At 39.7% G+C, this 22,736-nt stretch overlaps 2 protein-coding genes and 1 long non-coding RNA gene across 4 annotated transcripts in view; 1 reads left to right on the forward strand and 2 right to left on the reverse strand.

The window, feature by feature from the left end:
* Window positions 1-1,370: 1,370 nt before the first annotated feature.
* Window positions 1,371-22,736, reverse strand: part of LOC101474568 (uncharacterized) — a 39,295-nt gene continuing 17,929 nt past the window's right edge. The window contains exons 2-11 of the mRNA XM_014412719.3: window positions 8,500-8,610; window positions 7,813-7,869; window positions 7,532-7,702; window positions 7,227-7,391; window positions 3,841-3,969; window positions 3,658-3,768; window positions 3,493-3,549; window positions 3,003-3,170; window positions 2,795-2,911; window positions 1,371-2,440 (exon numbers count right to left, since the gene is read on the reverse strand). Coding sequence (XP_014268205.1) covers window positions 2,369-2,440; window positions 2,795-2,911; window positions 3,003-3,170; window positions 3,493-3,549; window positions 3,658-3,768; window positions 3,841-3,969; window positions 7,227-7,391; window positions 7,532-7,702; window positions 7,813-7,869; window positions 8,500-8,610 — 1,158 coding nt within the window. The 3' untranslated portion in view covers window positions 1,371-2,368. The remainder of the gene's footprint in view (window positions 2,441-2,794; window positions 2,912-3,002; window positions 3,171-3,492; window positions 3,550-3,657; window positions 3,769-3,840; window positions 3,970-7,226; window positions 7,392-7,531; window positions 7,703-7,812; window positions 7,870-8,499; window positions 8,611-22,736) is intronic.
* LOC143419395 (membrane-spanning 4-domains subfamily A member 8-like) lies at window positions 12,892-21,440 on the forward strand. Of its 2 annotated transcripts, XM_076885921.1 has the most exons (8): window positions 12,892-13,291; window positions 14,546-15,313; window positions 15,693-15,890; window positions 16,693-16,809; window positions 20,321-20,377; window positions 20,673-20,810; window positions 21,086-21,208; window positions 21,368-21,440. In XM_076885921.1, exons 3-8 carry the CDS (start codon window positions 15,714-15,716, stop codon window positions 21,431-21,433), a joined length of 678 nt encoding a protein of 225 aa, XP_076742036.1. In that variant the 5' UTR covers window positions 12,892-13,291; window positions 14,546-15,313; window positions 15,693-15,713; the 3' UTR covers window positions 21,434-21,440. The 2 variants fall into 2 exon arrangements, with proteins under 2 accessions (XP_076742036.1, XP_076742045.1); XM_076885930.1 differs by lacking the exon at window positions 14,546-15,313.
* On the reverse strand, window positions 16,071-18,268 carry LOC143419397 (uncharacterized). Its single transcript, XR_013099358.1, has 2 exons — window positions 17,860-18,268; window positions 16,071-16,526 (listed from the first exon to the last, which is right to left on the reverse strand). It is a non-coding gene; the product is annotated as an uncharacterized LOC143419397 (long non-coding RNA).

Raw genomic sequence — 22,736 nt, forward strand, 5'->3', positions numbered from 1 at the left:
TCAGGTGTGGCGTGGGGCGGGACTGTGCGGCGACATGTTGTCAGGAGGAGACAGGTCTGCGATAGGAGCCTCCTCCCTGGTCTGCTGCTGGCGAGTTTTACCATGCCGGAAGAGAAGTTCCCCTCCTGTCTCTTTCAGATAAGGACCATTTGCCCATGAGGCCTCACCAGCTGCTGTTTATCTGGGGCTTTGAAGGGGAGAGGGTGAGCTGCTTTAGATACCTGAGCGTCTACATGTCTGAGGACCTCACCTGGACACTGAACACCATACAGTTGGCCAAGAAGGCTCAGCAGCGGCTGTATTTTCTGAGGCGGGTGAGGAAATTTGGTATGTTGGCCAAGATCCTCAGCAGGTTCTGCAGCTGTGTGTGTGTGTGTGTGTGTGTGTGTTCTGGGCTAAGGAGTAAGAACTGAACTGCTGCTTTTTGCTACGAGTTCTGATTTTCAGATTAAAGCAAATTTTGCATTTAATTTAGAAATCGAGGTCTTAGCGTCTGGAGGAAGATTAGAGAGGATCAGGAGTCTTCACAGAATTTACAAACCAAAGCGATGCACTGTCACCTAGTGGGTGGCATCACAGCACACAACATGTAATCTAAAATGTGAGAACAGTTTAAATCAATCAATTCAGAGAATACATATTCTGATTATTCAAATGGGCTTTCAGGAGCCCTCTAGTGATGGTAAGTGACAGAAGGAAACATGGGCCCGCCCTTCTAGACAGAGCCTAGGTGCAGACGGCTTTTACTTTGGTAGCCTCAGACTCTCATCTCTGCTTTTTTTGTGGATGATGCGGTTCTGCTGTCTTCATCAGGTGGTAGAGTCCAGCTCTCACTCGAGCAGTTGCAGTCAAGTGTCAAGCAGCGTTTGGATATCTGACCAGGAGGCCTCCTGGGTAAGATGTACCAGGCATATCCTACCAGGCCTTGGTGTGTCTGGCCTTAGCTGGCCTGGGAATGCTTCCCTCAAATAGTAGGTGGCTGGGAAGAGGGAGATCTGGGCTTGTATGTTTAGGTTGCTGACACCCGTGGCCTGGCCCCAGATAAGCGGAAGAAAATAGATGTGTAAATGCTAATCACAGGTCAAGCAGCTGTGCATACTTGCTTGTTTAAAAAAAAAAAAAAAAGCTTTTCAGTGTTACAGCTTTCCACAAATCATATTCAAACATTCCTGACATTTTGCTAAGTTAAGACTTTGAGATATAACAGCTGTGTTCTCACCAAATTGTTCAGGATCAGCTCCACTTTGAGCTAACCTGATAGCGCTGGTTCACATTTTATTTCTTACAAAGCGTGTCCAGCATGTACGCTGAGACGCCTGCAGAAAAGCTGACTGAATATTATTACTGAAAAAACCCCACAGCGTAATATCACATCTTTTGCAATTTATTTAGGTTTTATTCAATAAATGTAGAAGATTATTTGCAGCCAGAAAACACACTTAACATTTTGAAATATACTGAAACGGGTATCAGAGTAAATACTGTCTTTACTGTGTAACTATTACATGATAGTTACACATGGGGACACTGTGTTAAATGTGAATACAACGATTTGCAAATCTCATAAACCCACATTTTATTCCGAGTAGAACAAAACATTTAAATGTTTAACCTCAGATTTTTACTGTTTCACTTAAAATAGTAGCTTATTTTGAATTTGATGGCAGCAATTAAACAAAAAAATGGTATGGGTGCAAGCTAATTAGGTTAATGAGCAACAGGTCGGTAGGATTACTGGATATAAAAAGGATCTCACACAGGCAGATTTTCTCAGAAACAGAGACAGTTGGAGGTTTTCTACTCCACAAAAACTGTCTACAAATTGTGGAACAATTTCAGAAAAATGTTCCTTAATGTAAAGTTACAAAAACGTTGAACATCTAATTATCTACTGTACAGACTGTCATCAAAACATTCAGACTCTGCACGACCGACAAGGCCAAAAATCAACACCAGATGCCTGTGATCTTCCTCAAGAGCCAATAAAAACAGGCATCATTTTAATGGAATCCGTGCATGGGCTCAGAAACACTTTCACAAATCACTGTCTGTGGACACAACTCACAATGACCTCCATGTTGTTGCTGCTATTAAATTTAAAATTACCTTTTTGTTTTTTTCCTGAAATTTACATTTTCTCAGTTCAAACATTTGACATCTATTTCTGTTCTACTGTGAATAAAATATGGGTTTCTGAGATTTACTCATTTTCACTGCATTTTAACTTTACACTTTACACAGAATCCCAGCTTCTTCAGAGTTGGGGTTGTACTTTTGATTACCTTTCACTAACGCATCTTATAGATTTACACAAGGTTTAAAAAGACATATCGCTTTTTCATGCATCCACATGTTAGGGTAGTTGATTTCAGGCACCAGGACACGTCATGAGGACTTCCTTCAATACAGGCTTGTAAATCTCAGCATGTCTGAGATCCTGCTGAGACAAAGCAGAGTAAAAAGTCAATTACAGATAATTGTACAGGCCGTATCTATTTTTCTTCATGTAGTTTTTAGTCAAGCTATATCAGCACATCCAGCAGCCCAGAGCAACTGATACCTGATAGGTCGTTACAAAGAATAGTACTATAAATATTATGGTCTGAGGAGGACCTCGACTCTTACACCTCGATGTGCCGTTGTTTTTGTGCTTTAGAAAATCAAGTCAGTAATTGATGACTTTAGCCAATTACAGTCTTACAAATACACCATCAACACAAGGTTATTCCTTTCATTATACCATAAAGAGAGAGAGAGTGTGTGTGTGTGTGTGTGTGTTTGTCTTAGTTCATACTTTTTCCTTCATCCTGTTACCCAGAGCCCTGATTCCCAGAACCGTGGCACTAATGCAGACGCACAGCTGGAGAACAGTGAGCACGATCAAAGTAATGTCCATGGCTGTCAGCAAACTCTGAAATAAAGGAATAATTAACAAAATACAATCAATGTGCACGATTAATGACAAAAATATGCTATTCTGTATGTTTTAAAAGCATATTTACCTGAGCAAAGAACGCCACATATTTGCAGTTATCGTTGAATTGAGCAGTGGACCAGTTCAAGTCACACATCCAGACAACAGAGGCTTCTGCCAGGTCTATAGCATACAGCACAATACCAGTGATGGCGAAGATGCAGCCAGCTATGTTCATAAACACAGCATACCATGTCTGAGAGGAGAGATTCAATCATTTACCTCACTGTGCTCCATAACAATGTACGTTTCCTTTTAACTTTAGTCTTTAAAGTAAAGTGTGCGTGTTAGTCCCCATAGGGAAATAGTTCCTCTGCATTTAACCCATTCACCCAGTGAAGCAGTGGGCAGCCACCAGTGCAGCGCCCGGGGAGCAGTGTGTAGGGACGGTACCTTGCTCAGGGGTACCTCAGGGTAGCCGTTCAGTGGAGTCGAACCCCCGACGTCCGATCATGGGGCCACCACTCTACCTACTGAGCTATCCCTGCCCTCGAGTAGTAGTAGTAGTCTTTACTTACAAAGCACAAGCAGGGGCACTGGCCGATGATAATGGAAAGGATTCCAGCTGCGATGCACTGAACGGGGATCAACGACTCATTAAACAACTCATTAAAGTCAGAAATACTAAATGCATCATTTCTTATTTTGTTTTTATTCTTAAATCAACAGTTTTATTTTTTTACCACTGCACCCAGCCAGTAAGGAGCTCCCAAGCTGGTCAAATCTCCAGGATGTGTGCTTGTGCGTCCGGGACCAAGCCCAATGTTAAACAGCCCCACCATGATCTGTATGGTCTGTAAAAGAATAAATCACACAGTCATACCAATGAAAAATGAATTTTTTAAATGAATTTGAGTTCCCCTCACCCCAAGAACTGCAAATGCCCCATTAGGCATCGCCCCCCTGAACACTGGACAGCTGGTGAAAGCCTTGAGGGTTTGATGCAGTGGTGGAAATCTGCTCTTTTTTGTGGTCATCACAGTGACTATGGATAACTCTCACATCTGCAAAGTGGCAAAGAGATTTTAGGAGGCATGGTTCAACAGACACACTGAAATTATGAATCCCACTATGAAGCCAAAACAGTAAATCACAACTCAAACAACACAAGACTGACATATCGCTATGACTCAAATATATGCAGTGAGAGTGTGTAGTGACATGCTGCATAATGTAATCCTGCTGTGTCATATAATTTTACATAATGATATTTCACAGATAACTTGTCTCTATACACTTAAGCATTTGCACGTGTGACATATAAAGGAATGTATAACTATGTTATAAACACCTGTTTCCAAAGAAATTGAGAAGAGATGTAAATAAAAACAATAAAAATATAATGATTTCTAAATCACTGAAACCCTGCTAATTAGATTCATTGGCAAAAGGTTGGCTGATAACATGATTATGGACAGAAGTGCATCTGAGAGAAGGTGGATGCATTGGTAAAGGTAGTTTGTTTTTTGGTTTTGTTTGTTATTGTTGTTTTTAAATAACTGTTCTCAAAATAAAATTAGAAAAGAAAATGCATGGATGTCATCATCAATTTTATTGCTACTCTATAAGTACAAAATTTAAAAAGTAAAGAAGAGGTGGGAAAAAACACTCTTCAATCATGCTATGACTGTCCACCAGAGGGCGCTCTGCAACTTCGCTGTTTGCTGCTGTTGGAATGCCACAAAAAGAATAACCAGCAACCTTAGAGCACAAACAAACAAATAAACGGGAATAAAGGGAAAATTGTTCTCATTTTTCTAAAGAATATATATATATATATATATATATATATATATATATATATATATATATATATATATATATATATATATATATATATATAAGTCGACATATTGGCATATCGCATTTTGAAATGACAAAATATGTGTATTTTTTAAAATCTAAATTTTTTTTCTTTTAACAAAATAATAAGCACTGGATCGCCTTAATGTAGGTTTTTCTTTTGATTGTCGTTTGTTATCATAACTACCCAAAGTCCCCGAACTGTCAAATTATAAGTTGTTTGCTTTGTTTATGGCAGGTTGAGTGTAGGAACGCTTGGATTGTTGGTTGAAGAGAAGAAGAAGTCAGTTTGCTCCGTGGGAAGTGTTAGTGGTCCTTTTCACTATCATATTACACTTCACAGCTACAAACGCTGGAATTTAATGTGATTGACATGCGTAATTTCAAAACAGGAAGCGCTGCTTGGTATTTGAAAGGGTAACTGTGATTGAATGCTTACGAACGGGTTTTGTCTCTCAGCAGATGAAGTTCTGAGAAATCTTTGCACTTCCTTCAGCCTATATTATAGCAAAGATATGTACTCAAATAAGAAATCAGGGTAATTGAAAGTGACCTTGAAAATCAATTATTAACCCAAAACAGCTAAAATAAAACAAAATCGAACAAAATTAAAACGAATAGGCTACACGATAAATAAATTAATGTATTCAAAGTTTAAGTTTAAATTATTCCTTGTCTATTCATTTCTTTTGCAAGCAGTGCAAACATTGAGAAAAATCCGCATCATACAGTCCGCGGCTTCACGTTAAGTATTATAAATGACTGCAAGTGTGCGTTTCGTGCAGATGACTTACCTGGCGAGCTGCCTCAATCCCTGTAACGCCAACAGTTTCGTTCGCTGGTGACAAACTCAGGTAAAAATAAAAGTGAAACTTCCTGTGTCACACTTTTCTTCAAAATAAAAGCCATTTAAAACTGAATGTGCAAAATCTATGACCAGGTTAAAGTTCAGCATTTCTGGAACATAATACAGTGATGCCACCTGGTACTCTGTAAATAATTACTCCCAGCTCTCTTTATTTTGTTCCTGCTGATTCGATACACAGTGGTAACGTAAAGTTTGTTTAACACAGAGACAGTTCTTTGTCTTTTATATAAAGGGACGATTTTCTGCACATGAAAAATATTATGTGCAGACTTTATCTTAACATTAGTTAACAAAAGAGAAGTGACACATCTAAAAAAATATATATATATAATATGGTCTGTGAATAAAAATACATGTGACGAAGGTTTTTAGATTTTTTTTTAAATAATAAAATTGTCACGTGATGAAGGTATTCCAGAAAAAAATATGTTCTAGTGTTTTGTTTTCCTCTTCTTCTATCGTTTTAATATTAATCATATTAAAAAATGATAAGTGCTGTAACTGAAGAGTCATCATTGTTTTCATTATGCTTTTTAATTAAACGAGTAAGAACAATACATAAAGCTCATTATTTTTTTTTTTTTTATAGGTTGGTTCATTTTACAGTTTCATTTCTAATTCACTGTGTATTCTTTCTGTTGTCATATGCAGCCAAAAGCTAAAACAACATTTGGGCCCTTTTTCAAAACAAACAAACAAAAACGGGGAAAATAAGTGAAAATAACAGTGAAAATATTTATTAATTAAAATTATCATTTTGCAGTTTGCTCCATTCACTCAGTGAAGTTACAGTTTATTAAAAGAGCTAAAAATACGAGAAAAAACAGACAAACTAGTACTTCCATACCGTGCATTGATGTGCTTTGCTAATGTGCAACCGTGCCATTCAATTACTATTATATGTTTGTAGAATAGAAAATCTGCAAGTTAGAAAATGATTAGAATGAATTAATTGAGTTAAGAAACAGCTTTGCAGTTACAGTCATTAAACATTATTACTGTTGTAATGCAGTTTTGATTTGATTCTGCTAGTAGATCTTGAGGATTTATTTCAAGGATCCAAACATTAGAGTGAATCCTTTTTCAGCACCGGGACTCATCATGAGGACTTCCTTCAAAATTGGCTGGGAAATCTCAGTATCTTTGACACCCTGCAGACACAAAACACAGTGCACTTCAAGAACATTACATCATGATTTACTGATGGGTTATTTTTGTTCTGTGAGTTGTCAATTTTATATCTGCACAGGTGCATTCTTATCATTTATTGTACGTGTGTGTAGAACAGAGTCTTCTCATTTGTTTACACAATGACATCAGAAAATTAGCATAAAGAAATATTTCAAGTACTTCCCAACGGTGGAAAAAGCCAGAAATCCTATGAAACTGAAGAACAAAACAAATAGTTTTACTTCTTTTTTAAATTCAAGCATCAAAGAAATCATCTACAAGCAGATGAGGATTTACAGAGAGATACTGGACGGGATTATTGTCAATACTTTCTGCTGGAGTTCAGAGAAACAGAAGTAAATGTGCAGCTCATGCATTCATGTGTTCACGAGGTCAGTTTTCATTTCTGGGATGGATCAGGATGATCTCTTCCATGATTTGTGGCAACTGTTCCTCGACATCTTTGTCACCCTGTGGACACAGAGCTCTGATGCCCCAAATAGCATAACGAATATTGACAGCCAGCTGAAGAAGAGCCAGGATGATCAGTGTGATGTCCAAGGATTTCAGTAATTTCTGATGATTTTAGAACACAGTAAAATAAAGAAAAAACACAATTTATCTCAAAAATTGTCATATAGCACTGTCAGAGCAACTCACATGACAACTTTGCTGCAGTTATGGTACACTGTAAATGTGTGTTTAGGCTGGATTACTTGGGCAAAAAGCGCTACATTTCTGCAGTTGTCTTCATCAAGAACAGCATCATCGCTGCTGCGGTCACAAATCCAGAGGAGAGAGGTGTCTCTCAGGTCCATGCCATACAGCACAATGGCAGTAATGGCAAAGATCCCACCAGCAATATTCATGAAAACAGAGAAGCCCATCTGAGAGGAGACATTTAGAAAATTAAAACTTAGAAACAAGTTGTTTAACACATTTTTTATTGACAATCTTATTTAGAGTACAGTCTTAAGTCCTTCATGAGTTTTCTTACCAAACAGGATGAACGGAGTTGTCCAGCCAAAATGGACACAATTCCACTAACAATGAACTGGTGAGAGGTCAGTAGACACGATGTTAGAGGTGATCATAAATTCAAGAAAAGTCCTTTTTTTTTAAAAGAAAAAGGTAATAGACCATTTAACAAATTGTTAATGTATTTATCGAAAAGTTATAGACTTTAGTTTCGGGTGATTTTACACCTTTGCTTAGCAGGTGAGTTCCAGCTGGAAACATAAATTCTTTTGAGATTGTATCAGGAAGGAGATCTGGTGTAAAACTCCACCAGAGCTACCTGCTTTGGTGACCCTTGTGACAAAGGGACAGCTTTGGTCATGTCAGGCAAACAGCCCCACCTCACTGCTGTAAAATCAATCAGCAGAAATTTGACACATAGGGAGAGGAGCTACAGCACCAAGCCCAGCATGAGTTATGAAGTAATTGATCTGAGCTATTGTGAAGTCCAATTGAGAGCTGCCACGAAGTGTACAGTTGTAGGTTGAAGAATGACTCCCAACATTAAATATTTGGACCTACAAATGACAGGATAACTAACATGTGCATAAAAGACACGTTAATTTAAGAAAGGCCTTCTTTTTTCCTGCAGGTCAAAATAAAAAACTCTTCTACCACAAAAAATGCTAAATATGCAACAATAAAAGGAAAAAGAAGATTATTTTACCACAGCACCCAGCCAGTAAGCAGCTCCCAGGCTGCTGAGGTCCCCAGGATGTGTGCTTGTTCGTCCCGGCCCAAGTCCAATGTTAAACAGGCCCACTAAGATCTGTATAGTCTGTAAAGGATTCAGAACGATTAAAGTAAAAGCTTAAAATTATCTTTTAACAGCTGGATGATACATTTCTTTTACGTTCTCACCCCAATAGCTGCAGCATCAAAGACCTGCAGCAGATGCAAACAGCAGCAAATCTTTGGACTGCAGCAAAGAAACTTCAGGATGTGACACACTGGTGGAAGCATCTTCTCACTATTTGCCAGCTTCCTTTTTTTGATGATGGACCGACACCTAAAACTTGAAAGACGTTTCTGTCCTTTTGTTCAGCAGTGGGAATGTGCCTCCCACCAAAGAAATGTGTCGTCTTGCTACTGACTAGAGGTTGGAGCTCACGCAGTTGGTCTCTCATTTTTGGTTCATGTGTGCATGTGAGGGGTGGGTATTTGCAGAGGACCCACATTTGAATGTGCCAAATTCTCAATGCTTAAAGCAAACAGAGTCACAATTATCAGTCAACAAACCTATCAAATCCAAACATGCAGGTGTATTAAAGCTGTGGGTGTGCTCTAAGGCAGTGAGATAATGCTTGTGTCCTTTGCCTGCCATTATTTATTTAGTAACTGTAAAATATGCAACAGAGGACAAAGTAAAGCTTGTTGTGTTTCTGTCTTTTCTGTCTTATTCTTTAATAATACATATTTTTATTAAATACTTCTGCTTTTTTAATCTTCCATTCACCTGTGATATGTATATATTATTAAGTGCTGTATGATGCAATGGTGGCTTCAAGTGGGACTTGGGGAAAAGGTCAAAATGTGACATTTCTTCTGTTGCAGCTAATAAAAAAGATAACTTGAATGTTGTCATGGTTACTTGGATTATGTATATGTTCCTTAGCTGTTAGTTTCCTTTTGTGATTCCTGTCTCCCTGGTTGTGTCCTTGTGTTTGTCTGGTTTCTCTGTGTTCCCTCTCTTGTGTTGTTATTATATCTGTAGCCCTGCATCCTGTGTTTCTCCCTTTCCTGGTCCCACATTCTCCTCTCTGTGTTTCATCTTTTTGTTTTTCCAGTCTTTCTGTTTTTCTTCACTCCCAGTGTCAAGCTTATGTGTCTGAGTCTCAGTGTGGATGTGTTACTTTCCTATTGTGTATATATTGTCTGTTTCTGCCACTGCTCTTTGTTACATGGTCGTCAATTTTTCCCTCATCCTGGCTGGCCTGTTCATTTAGAAGTTTCCTGTTTAGTTCCTTTTTATTTCTAAGTGTCAGCTTAGTGGTAGTGACAGACAAATGAAGCTTTCTGAAGCATCGGAACTTGTATCCATAAAGGGTTCATTACTCAAAGTCTTTCAACATAATCTTCTTTGGTAGCATCTGGTGGCCAAAAATATGAAGCAGGTTGAATCTACAACTTAAAAGGAACTGTTTCCTCATGGTTGCCCACACAAGAGAGCAGAGTTGACAGCTTCTGTTTAATAAAATGTAGCAGTTCTACCTGAAATCATTCTAATCATTCTAACATTGTGGAGTTTTGTACATGTTTCTTTTTAACAGTTCCAGTAGACTGAGTAGTAGTACAGGCTTTTTGATCTAAATCCATCACAGGACAGCAAACTAACCTGTTCATCCTGCAGTAACCTGCAGAGCATTTTTAAGCAGCCTATAAATGACACAGGTAGTCTGCCTCAGTTTGATTTGTAGCACCTTTCACAATCTGAAGAAATATAATGTCACATGTAGCCTACAGACCCAAAAAACAATAACAATCCCCCCCCCCCCCACACACACACACACACACTAAAAAGAAAGAAAGAAAGAAAGAAAGAAAGAAACACTCAAGTAAACTTCAGATGCCTGAAAATTCTACTTAAGTACAGTGACAAAGTATGTGTACTTCGTTACTTCCCACCTCTGCAATCACCACAAAACACGCAGCGCAAATCCCGTCAGTGATTCATTTTCTTGTAAACTTTTGGAGGATTGGCGCAGTTACGATTTTCTGTCACGTTCACCTGTGTCTTAAATTTTTAGCAATAACGCTGTTTCAAGCTTAATAACAATAGTAGTTATTTAATACTTAAATGCCATCCAAAATTAATTATAATTATGTTGTAATATAACACACTTCTTGGAGGTTTGCTGTGCTTCCACTAAAATCCTACGAACAGTCATTAATGTGCATTTCTACAACAATTTGCTGTTTCACTTAATGCCTAAATAAATAGATAAAAATCGGCGCTTTGATTATTATAATCTGTTTCCTTATCCTTAGGTTAATGTAGCGACACGTCTGATTTCATATGTGTGTCCACCAGAGAGCAGCGTAATTCTTTTCAATAGTCCCAAATTTGATGAAGCCTCATAAAAACGTTTATTTGCTAGATTATTGTCAGAAATTATCATCATTTTAGCTAAACTTTTTAGAAAAATTGAAAAAAAAAACAACACAATGTCAAAGTAATATAAAAAAGTTTTGCAGATGTTTATATAAATATTTATAATATATACAGTGGGGCAAAAAAGTATTTAGTCAGCCACCGATTGTGCAAGTTCCCCCACCTAAAATGATGACAGAGGTCAGTAATTTGCACCAGAGGTACACTTCAACTGTGAGAGACAGAATGTGAAAAAAAAATCCATGAATCCACATGGTAGGATTTGTAAAGAATTTATTGGTAAATCAGGGTGGAAAATAAGTATTTGGTCAATAACAAAAATATAACTCAATACTTTGTAACATAACCTTTGTTGGCAATAACAGAGGTCAAACGTTTACTATAGGTCTTTACCAGGTTTGCACACACAGTAGCTGGTATTTTGGCCCATTCCTCCATGCAGATCTTCTCGAGAGCAGTGATGTTTTGGGGCTGTCGCCGAGCAACACGGACTTTCAACTCCCGCCACAGATTTTCTATGGGGTTGAGGTCTGGAGACTGGCTAGGCCACTCCAGGACTTTCAAATGCTTCTTACGGAGCCACTCCTTTGTTGCCCGGGCGGTGTGTTTTGGATCATTGTCATGTTGGAAGACCCAGCCTCGTTTCATTTTCAAAGTTCTCACTGATGGAAGGAGGTTTTGGCTCAAAATCTCACGATACATGGCCCCATTCATTCTGTCCTTAACACGGATCAGTCGTCCTGTCCCCTTGGCAGAAAAACAGCCCCATAGCATGATGTTTCCACCCCCATGCTTCACAGTAGGTATGGTGTTCTTGGGATGCAACTCAGTATTCTTCGTCCTCCAAACACGACGAGTTGAGTTTATACCAAAAAGTTCTACTTTGGTTTCATCTGACCACATGACATTCTCCCAATCCTCTGCTGTATCATCCATGTGCTCTCTGGCAAACTTCAGACGGGCCTGGACATGCACTGGCTTCAGCAGCGGAACACGTCTGGCACTGCGGGATTTGATTCCCTGCCGTTGTAGTGTGTTACTGATGGTGACCTTTGTTACTTTGGTCCCAGCTCTCTGCAGGTCATTCACCAGGTCCCCCCGTGTGGTTCTGGGATCTTTGCTCACCGTTCTCATGATCATTTTGACCCCACGGGATGAGATCTTGCGTGGAGCCCCAGATCGAGGGAGATTATCAGTGGTCTTGTATGTCTTCCATTTTCTGATGATTGCTCCCACAGTTGATTTTTTCACACCAAGCTGCTTGCCTATTGTAGATTCACTCTTCCCAGTCTGGTGCAGGTCTACAATACTTTTCCTGGTGTCCTTCGAAAGCTCTTTGGTCTTGGCCATGGCGGAGTTTGGAGTCTGACTGTTTGAGGCTGTGGACAGGTGTCTTTTATACAGATGATGAGTTCAAACAGGTGCCATTCATACAGGTAACGAGTGGGGGACAGAAAAGCTTCTTACAGAAGACGTTACAGGTCTGTGAGAGCCAGAGATTTTCCTGGTTTGAGGTGACCAAATACTTATTTTCCACCCTGATTTACCAATAAATTCTTTACAAATCCTACCATGTGAATTCATGGATTTTTTTTTCACATTCTGTCTCTCACAGTTGAAGTGTACCTCTGGTGCAAATTACTGACCTCTGTCATCATTTTAAGTGGGGGAACTTGCACAATCGGTGGCTGACTAAATACTTATTTGCCCCACTGTAGTTATAACCGGAGTTCATTTAAAATATTGCTAAATTAGTCCACCAACGTTTTCCACTGTGTTGTTCCTTTTTGCTAGTGAGGGTAATTCTTCTATATTGGATTATTTTCAATTATCAGTGTGTTTAACTGGACGTTGAGCAAAGGGTTAATTTGTTTATATCTTCCATGGACGGAAGAACAACGGGCAAAATTTCGCATCCAACAACAGCTGCGCAACAAACATACAACCAGATATTAATTTGATCTTGCTTGCTTTTCTTCTGCTCTGACAAGTAAATCGGTTTTTGTTTTATTTTGTATTGTAATTTAGGTCAATGTGACGTAATCATTGGTAAACAGGGGCTGGAGATCAAAGCGGGCCTGTAGGACTAACTTGGAAAGCTGCAATGCCCTCCCTGGTGCCAGTCACGGGTGGAGCTGTATTACTGTAATAGTTGAATTACGTCATACTGCGCCATATTATAGTGTCCAGAAAAAAGGCTGACCAAAAGCATAGCTCGATTTTCCGGAACAGTTGACGCAGTTTCGCTCCCTGCCGCTGGTAGCAGGGCAGTCACTTTCAAACATTTACAGGAGTAAAGTCGAGCTTCTTCCGCTTTACAGCAGATTAACGTCGAGTTTTCTCTCTGGTAGGTAACAGCACTTTCCTTATATGAGGATAAAAAAAACAAAAAACAAAGGCCAGACGATTTCAAAAATATCAACAAAGCTAATGAAAAGAGAATTAAGTTCAGAATTTTTCATGCAGCTTTACGCTGTTACTTAATTTCACAGGAAGATGGAATTGCAATACAATCTGTCTGATATTTGTTTCATGATTTCTCAGTCTCGGTTTCAGAAATACTCTCCAATGCCACTTTATCGAGTGCATGCTGCTAATAGGAGCCTTTGCCTTCAGAGCTGGTTTAATTCTGCTTGGCACAGATATGCTTGCGATTCTCAGCCTGTTGCTTCTACTCATTCAGACGTTCTATTCAGACTGCCTTGTCCCAGAGAAATGTCACCCTGATTTTAATTAGTTATGATGTGCATGTTTGCAAATCCTTCTGCAACTCAGCACGTCAGCCTCAATAATTCAATTCAATCATAGCACTGAATTGATGCTTTTGACCTTTATTATACAGAGTGCCAACTCTTAATGAGCACAACTGGAATGTGTATAAAAAAACACATAAAAACAACTTATTTAATCATTTTATTCCTAACACCTTTGTTAAAGCTCAAAGCAGTCTGGCCATTCTTCTCTGACCTCTATAATAAACAAGGTATTTTTCTCTCATAGACCTCACTGAATTTGTCATTATGGACATTTTTCTGTAAACCTTAGAAATCATTGTCTAAGTAGATCATCAGTTTCTGTAATATTCAGACCAGCCCATCTCTTACCGAAGACCACTTAAATCACCTTCCTTCACTTTAACCTCAGCAGGTCATCTTTCCAATATCTGCATGTTTAAATACTTTAAAGTGCTTTCATTAGATATTTCACTAACAAGCAGTTTAATGGTTAATAAAGTGACTGTGAGTGTTTTTCTTTAGTACTGTTATTCAGTTAATCATCATCTTTATCTAATATTTAAATGTATAGCACATGGACAGCAAATGTAAACATAACTGCATCACTTTATGTAGTAATTTATTTATATACAAGTTATTTTATTTAATTATAATTAACAGCCATTCAGTATAAGTTACCGTTAATGGAGCTCACCTTCATTATAAGGTGATTTTATAAGAATTAATATAAGACAATAGTGTGACAGGGTGTGGTTGGTAGCTCAGCTGCAGAGGAGGAGTGAAGCAGTGGGTTCAGGGTGTGGTGTCAGGGAAGGCTGGTGTTTACAGTCGACGAGCATCATCTAATCATGCCTTCCCTATTTCAGTAGTGGCCGGGCTGGAGAGGAGAAGAGCTGCTGGAGCAGAGCACTGGTGCAGATCTGGAGCCGAAGAAGTGTGCGCTGGAAAGTGCAAAAAGTGATATTGTAGCAAATAAACAAAGGCAAAACGCACGTTTCTGCATCATGTCGGTGTTTTGGGTTACAGTGGTGCTGAAACCCAAGCTCCCCAGATGACCCCCAAGCAATTCTGGAGGTGTTCCAGGCAACCACGGTCGCATACTAGTGGAAGCCCAGGTGGCGGCGCTGAGCCTTCTCACAACAGTGTACGTGTCCTTTCTGACGTTAGGAGAGCCATCGTGGACTGATTGGGGCCCTCCCCTGAGGACCATCAGCGCCCCTTCCAGATGGGATGGGAGGACTGGCCCTTGGCGTTCAGGAGGCTGCATGGCGCTGCAGCACTGTTTTGAGAGTGTTTTGCAGTTATGTTCTGCCATACAAATCTCATGAAGCATCACTTTGAAACGCAGGCTGGTGTGATGGTGTGTTCGCACCACTACATGTTACCTGAGCACGAAAGACAAATTGTGCAAAACGAACTGGCAGAAATGTTAAAGCTGGAAATAGTAGAAGAGTCGCACAGTGCTTGGTGTAGCCCCATAGTTAGGTCTATGTGGTTCTGTGTGAAGTATTGCAAGATGAACGAAGTGCCACCGTTTGATGCCTACCCAATGACCCAGGTCGACGAGCTCCTGTGTACATCATTGACTGCCCCATTGTGTACATCAGCTGAAAATTTTCGGAGCATGAGGCCAGGTACGGTACATTAGAAAAGGAGTGCCTGGCCATCTGGTGAGCGGTCAACTCCCTATTTCTGTAGCGGCAGGGCCGGAGATAAAGAGAGCTGCTGGAGCAGAGCACCGGTGCAGCTCCGGAGCTGGAGCAAAATTCGCTGGAACGTGCAAAAAGTGCTATTATACAAAGAAAAAAACGACAAAGCACAAGCTTCTGCGTTGTGTCAAATCCTTTGGGTTACAAATCGGTATTGAGGGAATTAGATTTTTTATTTTGTTATTTGCACAAGTTAAATAAATGTTTTGTCTTAACACTTCAATGAGTTCAGCCATTTCTCCACAGCTGGGGCCTTAATGTGATTCAGACTATGTTCATTTTTTTCTACTCTTCTCTCTTTCAGTCTCCAGGATCTACAGGCAGGATGTCTGTCACTGTGTCCAAGGCTGATGGAGTCACTATACTCACCTTGACCTCTGACCCTAATAGCCCTTGGCCTCCTCTGTGCCAGATCCTCAAGAACCTTTGCAGCAGTCCAGTGTGCTGCAAAGTGTCTCAGCACCTGAGGCGCCTCAAAAGACCTTCTGAGATAGTGCTGGGGGTGAGCTACAACCTTTAAAGCTTCAGATAAGCCTCCAGATGTTCTATTAACTCATTCACTGCCAGCCATTGGCAGTGAATGGGTTAAACCCATTGACTCATGCACTGCAATTGACGGCTGTAGACGTCAATGGCAGTGAATGAGTTAAAAATGCAAATGAACTGCTAACTTAGTCTGATACACGTTTAGTTAATATTCTTTTAATGAGCTTCTTCTTTGCACCCACCACATACTTCTTTAAAGGCTTACAGACAAACTCACTCATCCACTTGTACATTTAAACATTCAGGAGATAAAACACTGTCAGAACTTTTGTTGCCTCCTATTAATGTCAGAAAGCCTTCCAAGAAGACAGAGTAAAGGTAAATTTTATGTGTCAGGGCTGGCTTTGTATCAGTGTCATGTTTCCTTACCCCACGTGAGTCTAACTCTCTCACTGACAAATTTATTGGACTTAAAAGTGAGACGCTTTTATCCACTGTGGTTTAAAAGAGGGCAGCACGATGGTTAGCGATGTTGCCTCCTCCTGACTTCACTTCCACCATCAGGCTGGGGTCTTTCCGTGTCGAGTCTGTCCAGGGTGTACTCTGCCTCTCGTCCTAAGACAGTTGGGATAGGCTCCAGCCCCCCCGCAACCTTGTAAAAGGATAAGCAGAAGAGAATGGATAGATGGTTTAAGAGTTTTCTCATCACACTACAGAAAAAGCCTGAGAGAAAGTGCTCCAGTATACAGCATATCCTATGACTGGTGTTGAACACCACATGATCACATGTTGTTCATTCTGTGCTTCTTCTTTCTCAGACTCTGCAGATTATGATTGGGCTTCTCAATGTTGTCCTCGGATCAATCCTTATAAGCCAACACGATGGATCATGGACCATGAGTTATACCGGCTATCCTTGTTGGATGGGAGGGTTGGTAAGCAAGCTAAGCAGCTTTTTCCTCATGTTTCTGAACTAAGATTGGATCCACATAAGTAAATACTACTCAAAGGAGCTGCTGGAGAAACATTTTGCAGCGTATTAGGTTAACTGGTAACAGGGCAGAAATATCTTCTCTGGGCCAAAGCTAATTTAAAAAGCAAAGTGTATAACTGTTCTGTGGTCAGACGAATCAAAATGTGGAAATAATATCCAAAAACATTTAATTTCTTCGAAGGAAGTACAGGAGAAATATCTGTTTTTTGAAAAGATTTCATTTGCTTTGGCAGCGCTGGACCTCTGTGAAAGCAGCCATGTGACTCGACAAATAACATGACCCTGAATTGGGCAATACAGTTTTATATCCCAACAATAACACATTACTATTATGACTTTCTTCTTCTGGAACTGACGTGGCAGTCCTGTTGTCACCCTTTGAATCTCCTTCCCCCGCTCACGTCTGTTCACATCCCTCATTATCTGCTCCTTTCCTGGAATGACACAGACAAAAAAAACCCTCCCTGCCTTGCTTTGATATTATCCTGATACCGATTTATTATCTAAGTTTGGGACATTCTGTTCGGACTCACTTGGCCCAGAAAATATCATCCTGACTGTTATTTGGTGTGATGAAAGACCCTCTGCGCTTTATGCCAATTCTCAATATTTCAGTCCAGACATGGCACTGACAGAGGCTCCCGACCCTCAAAAACACAGAGCGCCAACAAGTTTATGAGTACATGTGATATGTATATAAAAATATCAAAAAACAGATTTTGTCTGTGAAGAATTTAGCGAAGTCTTTGCAGGCCATGGTCGAATGAAGTTCAGCTGAAGTGAAGGCCAGTTGGTTTCAGAGATTTCAGCTCGCCGTGCCCTGCTTGTGATACGTCCTCCCCCTTCCAGGAGACATGATTTATGTCATGTTTATGTCAGAGTTTTATTTCTTGGTCACATTATCTGTGCTCCTTAGCTGTGTGCTAGCTTGCTCATCGCCATTGTTTTGAATCAATGGCGAGGTTGTTTCATTTCTACACAGTGCATTTACCTCCACGTTTACTTCTAAGCGATGAATTTTTGTCTCCAGTACTGCAATCTTCTGCAGGAGGCTGTGGTAGTCATCTGTGGAGAAGGGAGGCATCTTGTTGCCAGTTAGCCTAGCGGTTAGCACCTTTCACTTCACTGGATAACCGGTGTTCCCAGGTGTGCTGTCAGATCTAGGCAAACTCAAAAAGTCAGGCAGAAGCTCCAGGTGTTGTAGTTTGTACCCCAGTTCTTTGTGATGACGTTTGTAATTTTTGGGCTTCAACTTGTAATTTGTGGTCTGGATCTTGGATTCTTACTTGTCTTTCTTTTCCTCTTAGCATCCAATAGCACATTAGTGATGGGATTTCTGGCTCTTTTTAGCGAACCGACTCTTTTGGCTCGGCTCACTAAAAAGAGCCGGCTCTTTCGGTCGCACGACTCAAAGATCGGCTTAAAATGGGCCAAAAATCGCACAGTGTGAGCCCGGCATAAGAGCCGTTTCATTCACGATTGACACACCACTTTAGCACATATCTAAGGTTGTCATCACGTGCTCTCGCTTCTTGTCCATTTCCTTCCTCCTGATTTTCTCCCTTTTTTCGTCCATACTGCTTGCTCATATTCTTCATTAGCTTGCTTCTCTATTTGGAATATGGTTGCACTCCTGGCTGTTGCCCCCACCCAAGACAAGATGCTATATCTAGGAATAAGGACTCGCTTACTTGCAGGTCTAATTATTATTTATTTCCTTTACTTTGCTGATATGTTTTTTCTCTGTTATTCTTTGAAATTTCTTCATCAATTGCTAAGAATTAGACCTCTATTTGAAAATGATGACAATGCAATGTTTTTCTCTTTTCACAAAACTGCAAACTTCAACTGTAAAGAAAGTAATACTGAAATAAAACTGCAAATGTAATTATTCTATTTTAACGCAAGGAAAATCAAAGCAGTGCAACCCAGCTGGTAAAAAAATTCAAAAACAAACACACTGTACTAAACTAATAAAAGATGAAATCAACAATGTCAAAATGTAAGAATTAACTAAAAAAGAATCTGTATCAATACTTGATTAGAAATGAATCAAACAAAAATAAAAGTCAATTTAGCAATCGACTTAAGAGTAATTATCTTCAGAATCAAAACAAACAAAAATGAAAATTAATTTAGAAATTGACTCACGCAATTAACTGTATATATGAATCCAAGAAAATCATATCTGACAAAAATCCATTATAGGATCAAATGCAAAAACACTTGTCATCAACTGATGACAGAAATTAATCCCAAGATCAAATCCAAGGATCAGAAAAAAACAGCAGTTACTCTAAGAGTGTTAACTGATAACTCAATTAAATGATGAAGATACAAAGTCCAGATGCAAAAACAAATAGCAGTTAACTCTACAGCAGTTTACTGATAACAACTAATGACAGATCATTTGTTTCACACTGTAAACTGTAAAGCTGCTACGTTGGTCATTTTGAACCGCTTCAAAGTCAGTTCAAAATTTCAATTGTAAATTTTTAGACTGTTATTAACCATTTTTGCCTCAAAGTGTATATTTTACTCCTCTTACCTCAGTCTCAAATTGTACATATATTTATTCTTCTCATTCTTACTCTTCCTATATTTATTGTTGTTCTTTTGCACTGTATAGAACTGGAGCCTCTTCGTCTCATCTCTCTATATACTGAACTGTATATAGCAGAGGTGACAATAAAGTTTACTTTGAGTGGAATTGAAAGGTCAAACTGCAAAAACAAATACCAGTTAATGCTAAGTGATTGCCAAACAAAAATAAATGTCAATTTAATATTTATCGTCAGAAACATCTAATTGTTTATCAAACAAAACAAAGTCAATTTCGACTTTGTTCCTCATTATCTGCTCCTTTCCTGGAATGACAGAGATCATGACCACTACTCATGCTAGTTCCTTCATCTGGGTAGGAATCTTCTCCAGGACCCAGGTCAGGTTCTTTTCAAATATTTATCTATTGGTATTACATGCTGCATCGTCTCACTGCATGACTATTATGTAATATCTCCTTCGTCTTCTTCTGTTTTACTGGCAGTTGGCAACCCATTTAATTAGAGCAGGTAGTTGTACTGTCTTCTAGTGGAAGAGAATGTAATTGTTCTGCCCGTTACTCATGCCAGTTGCTTAGAGTACGAATTAGGTGGAACCAGATTATCTTCCACGGCACACCTGACCATTTCTCACAGCACACCTGTGTGCCACAGCACAGTGGTTGAGAAACCGGGGTTCAGAGTATGTAGAGTATCAGACTTGGTGTTTAAGAAAAATCAGGAGGATCTTATGAAATCAAATGTGTTTTATTACTGGAAATCTTAATCCCTTACTTCTATGGTTTTATTGATATATTGCAGTTTCTTGTTGTCACCTTAGACACATGATGTGTGTCCTCGTTCAGTTGGAGGAATGTAACTTTATTGTCTTTGTTTTTTTGTCTTGTGTAGTTCATCATGTTTGGAATTGTCAGCATTTTGTCTGACAAGTATCCAAGTCCATGTCTGGTGAGTAGTTCAGATGTACCTTAGAAGGACAACTTGAATTTCGTGTGTCTTCTTTTTCCTGTTTAAGTTGAAGATATGAAAGTAGAAGTATACTATTCTATTTCAATATACAAGTTTACACCAGGTCTCATGTATGCACATCTATGTATATGTATTTATGTAGGATGGAGCTGCAGAGCTTTAATACCAACCATTGCAAGCTTTCCGGCACTGACTGACTGTAAAACTTTTAACCGACCAGCCTTCTAATGTCTAAAATTTTATTTTACACTAACTGACCCATCTTGTATTTCAGGTTATCGTCAATGTGATTCTGAATCTGACTGGCGTTGCTTTTGCCATTGCAGCTATTGTGCTGTATAGCATCAGTGTATCTAATCTATATTGGCCGGAAATGTGTTATGAATGCTACGGCGGCAAAACAGTAATTATGGTAAGTGTAGTTAAGGTTAGTTCAGGTTCAAATACCTAAGTGACAAGTGGAAAATATATGGTTTTAATTGTTTTGTAGATATAATCACAGGTTTCTGCTTCTGAAATCTGTGGATTTGCAGCTGGTAATCAGATAGGTTTTTGACTGTAGGAGGATGTTGCGATCACAGTCACGTCTGTACAGAAGTCTCCGCCCACTCTCCGGTCAAAGGGTCTGAGCCTCTGATCCTTTTATTACTGCAATAAAATTGAGCACTGTTGTTTGTATCCCAACAGATGCTCTACAGAAGCATCATTGCTGTGCTAATTGTGCTGTCAGTCCTGGAGCTCTGCGTCACCATCAGCTCAGTCGTCTTGGGGATCAAGAGTCTGAAGAGCAAAGAAAAGGGACAAACCAAGGTAACAGACTAGCATCACAGAAAATGTTGGCTGTAAATGTGGAGGGTTTTTTTGTTTTTGTTTTGAGTTCTTGTGTGGAAGTTTGTGAATATTTGGTGACTTGCTCAAAAGCCAAAAAGATTTAGTGTCATTTTACTTCACCGATCTTTTCTTTTTTAGAGCACTGATGACCCAGAGCTCTACAAACCACTTCTCGAGGAAGTTACCACTAAGCCTACAGTCTGAATGTAATAGTGCTGTGAGGAATTGTAAGCATGTGCCTTCATAGCTTTGACTCTGTACTACGACTATATTGGTCCATGTTACATAAAAATAACGGAATCTGTTGCACGTTTCATCAGCATTTGACTACAGACGTGAGGGCTGTAGGTCTTTAGTCATTGAAGCTGAGGCACTGAGGCAACACTGTCTATATACTTTTGGCAGTGATGTTATTATTTTAGTTGTGACCATCATGGATGCAATGTGTTTTAGTGGCGAAAGCAATCACTTCTAACATTATAACTATGCTTAAAAAAGTGATCACATTTTTAAGCATAGTTATATTTAGAATAAACTTATTTAAAATTTTATAATGATATCTAATTTGAAGCCATCTCTAAGCTTATGAGATCATGCATATACTGTATATAGATCCATGATGTCAAGAGATGGGTTATGAAGCCTTTTTGTGAAGCTGTGGGCTGAGTGTTTTCGTCATCGTAGTGTTTTGAAATGACTCGAGAGTTTTCAAATTTCGTCTCCTTTATTAGTGCTAGTACGACTGGACTGAGGACGATCTGCAGGGCAGTTTGGACAGATACTAGAACCTTTTTGAATGGTTTTGACAACTTCCCATGCTGTGGATTTTTGGATGACATGTATATCTATACCCCAAGTGGAGGAGTTTAAGTATCTCAGGGTCTTGTTCACAAGTAACGGGAGAAGGGAGCAGGAGATCGACAGACGGATTGGTGAAGCGGCCGCAGTACTGGTCTGTTGTGGTGAAGAGAGAGCTGAGTGTAAAAGGAAAGCTCTAAATTTACCGTTCGACCTATATCCTTACCCTCACCTATGGTCAAGAGCTGTGGGTAGTGACCGAAAGAACGAGATCGCGGATACAAGCAGCAGAAATGGGCTTCCTCCGTAGGGTGGCTGGCCTCTCCCTTAGAGATAAGGTGAGACGTTCAGCCATCCGGGAGGGGCTGCCTTCCGGATGAGGGGTCCCGGGCATGTCCCACCGAGAGGAGGCTCCAGGGCAGACCCAGGACACACTGGAGAGATTATATCTCTCTGCTGGCCTGGGTGTTCCCCCGGACAAGCTAGAGGAGGTGGCTGGAAAGAGGGAGGTCTGGCTTCTCTGCATGGGCTGCTGCCCCCGCGACTCAGCCCCGGATAAGCGGAAGAAGATGGATGGATGGATGGATACCTATATACCTGCACTGAACGTCACCAGACGTTTTGCTCCAATGGATTACAACCAAAACATGTCTCTTAAAAAAACAGAAAGTGTGCAGCAAAAATAGTGAACAGATCACAATAAAATCAC

This window comes from Maylandia zebra, linkage group LG1 (genome assembly GCF_041146795.1).
Source record: "Maylandia zebra isolate NMK-2024a linkage group LG1, Mzebra_GT3a, whole genome shotgun sequence".
NCBI lineage: Eukaryota > Metazoa > Chordata > Actinopteri > Cichliformes > Cichlidae > Maylandia > Maylandia zebra.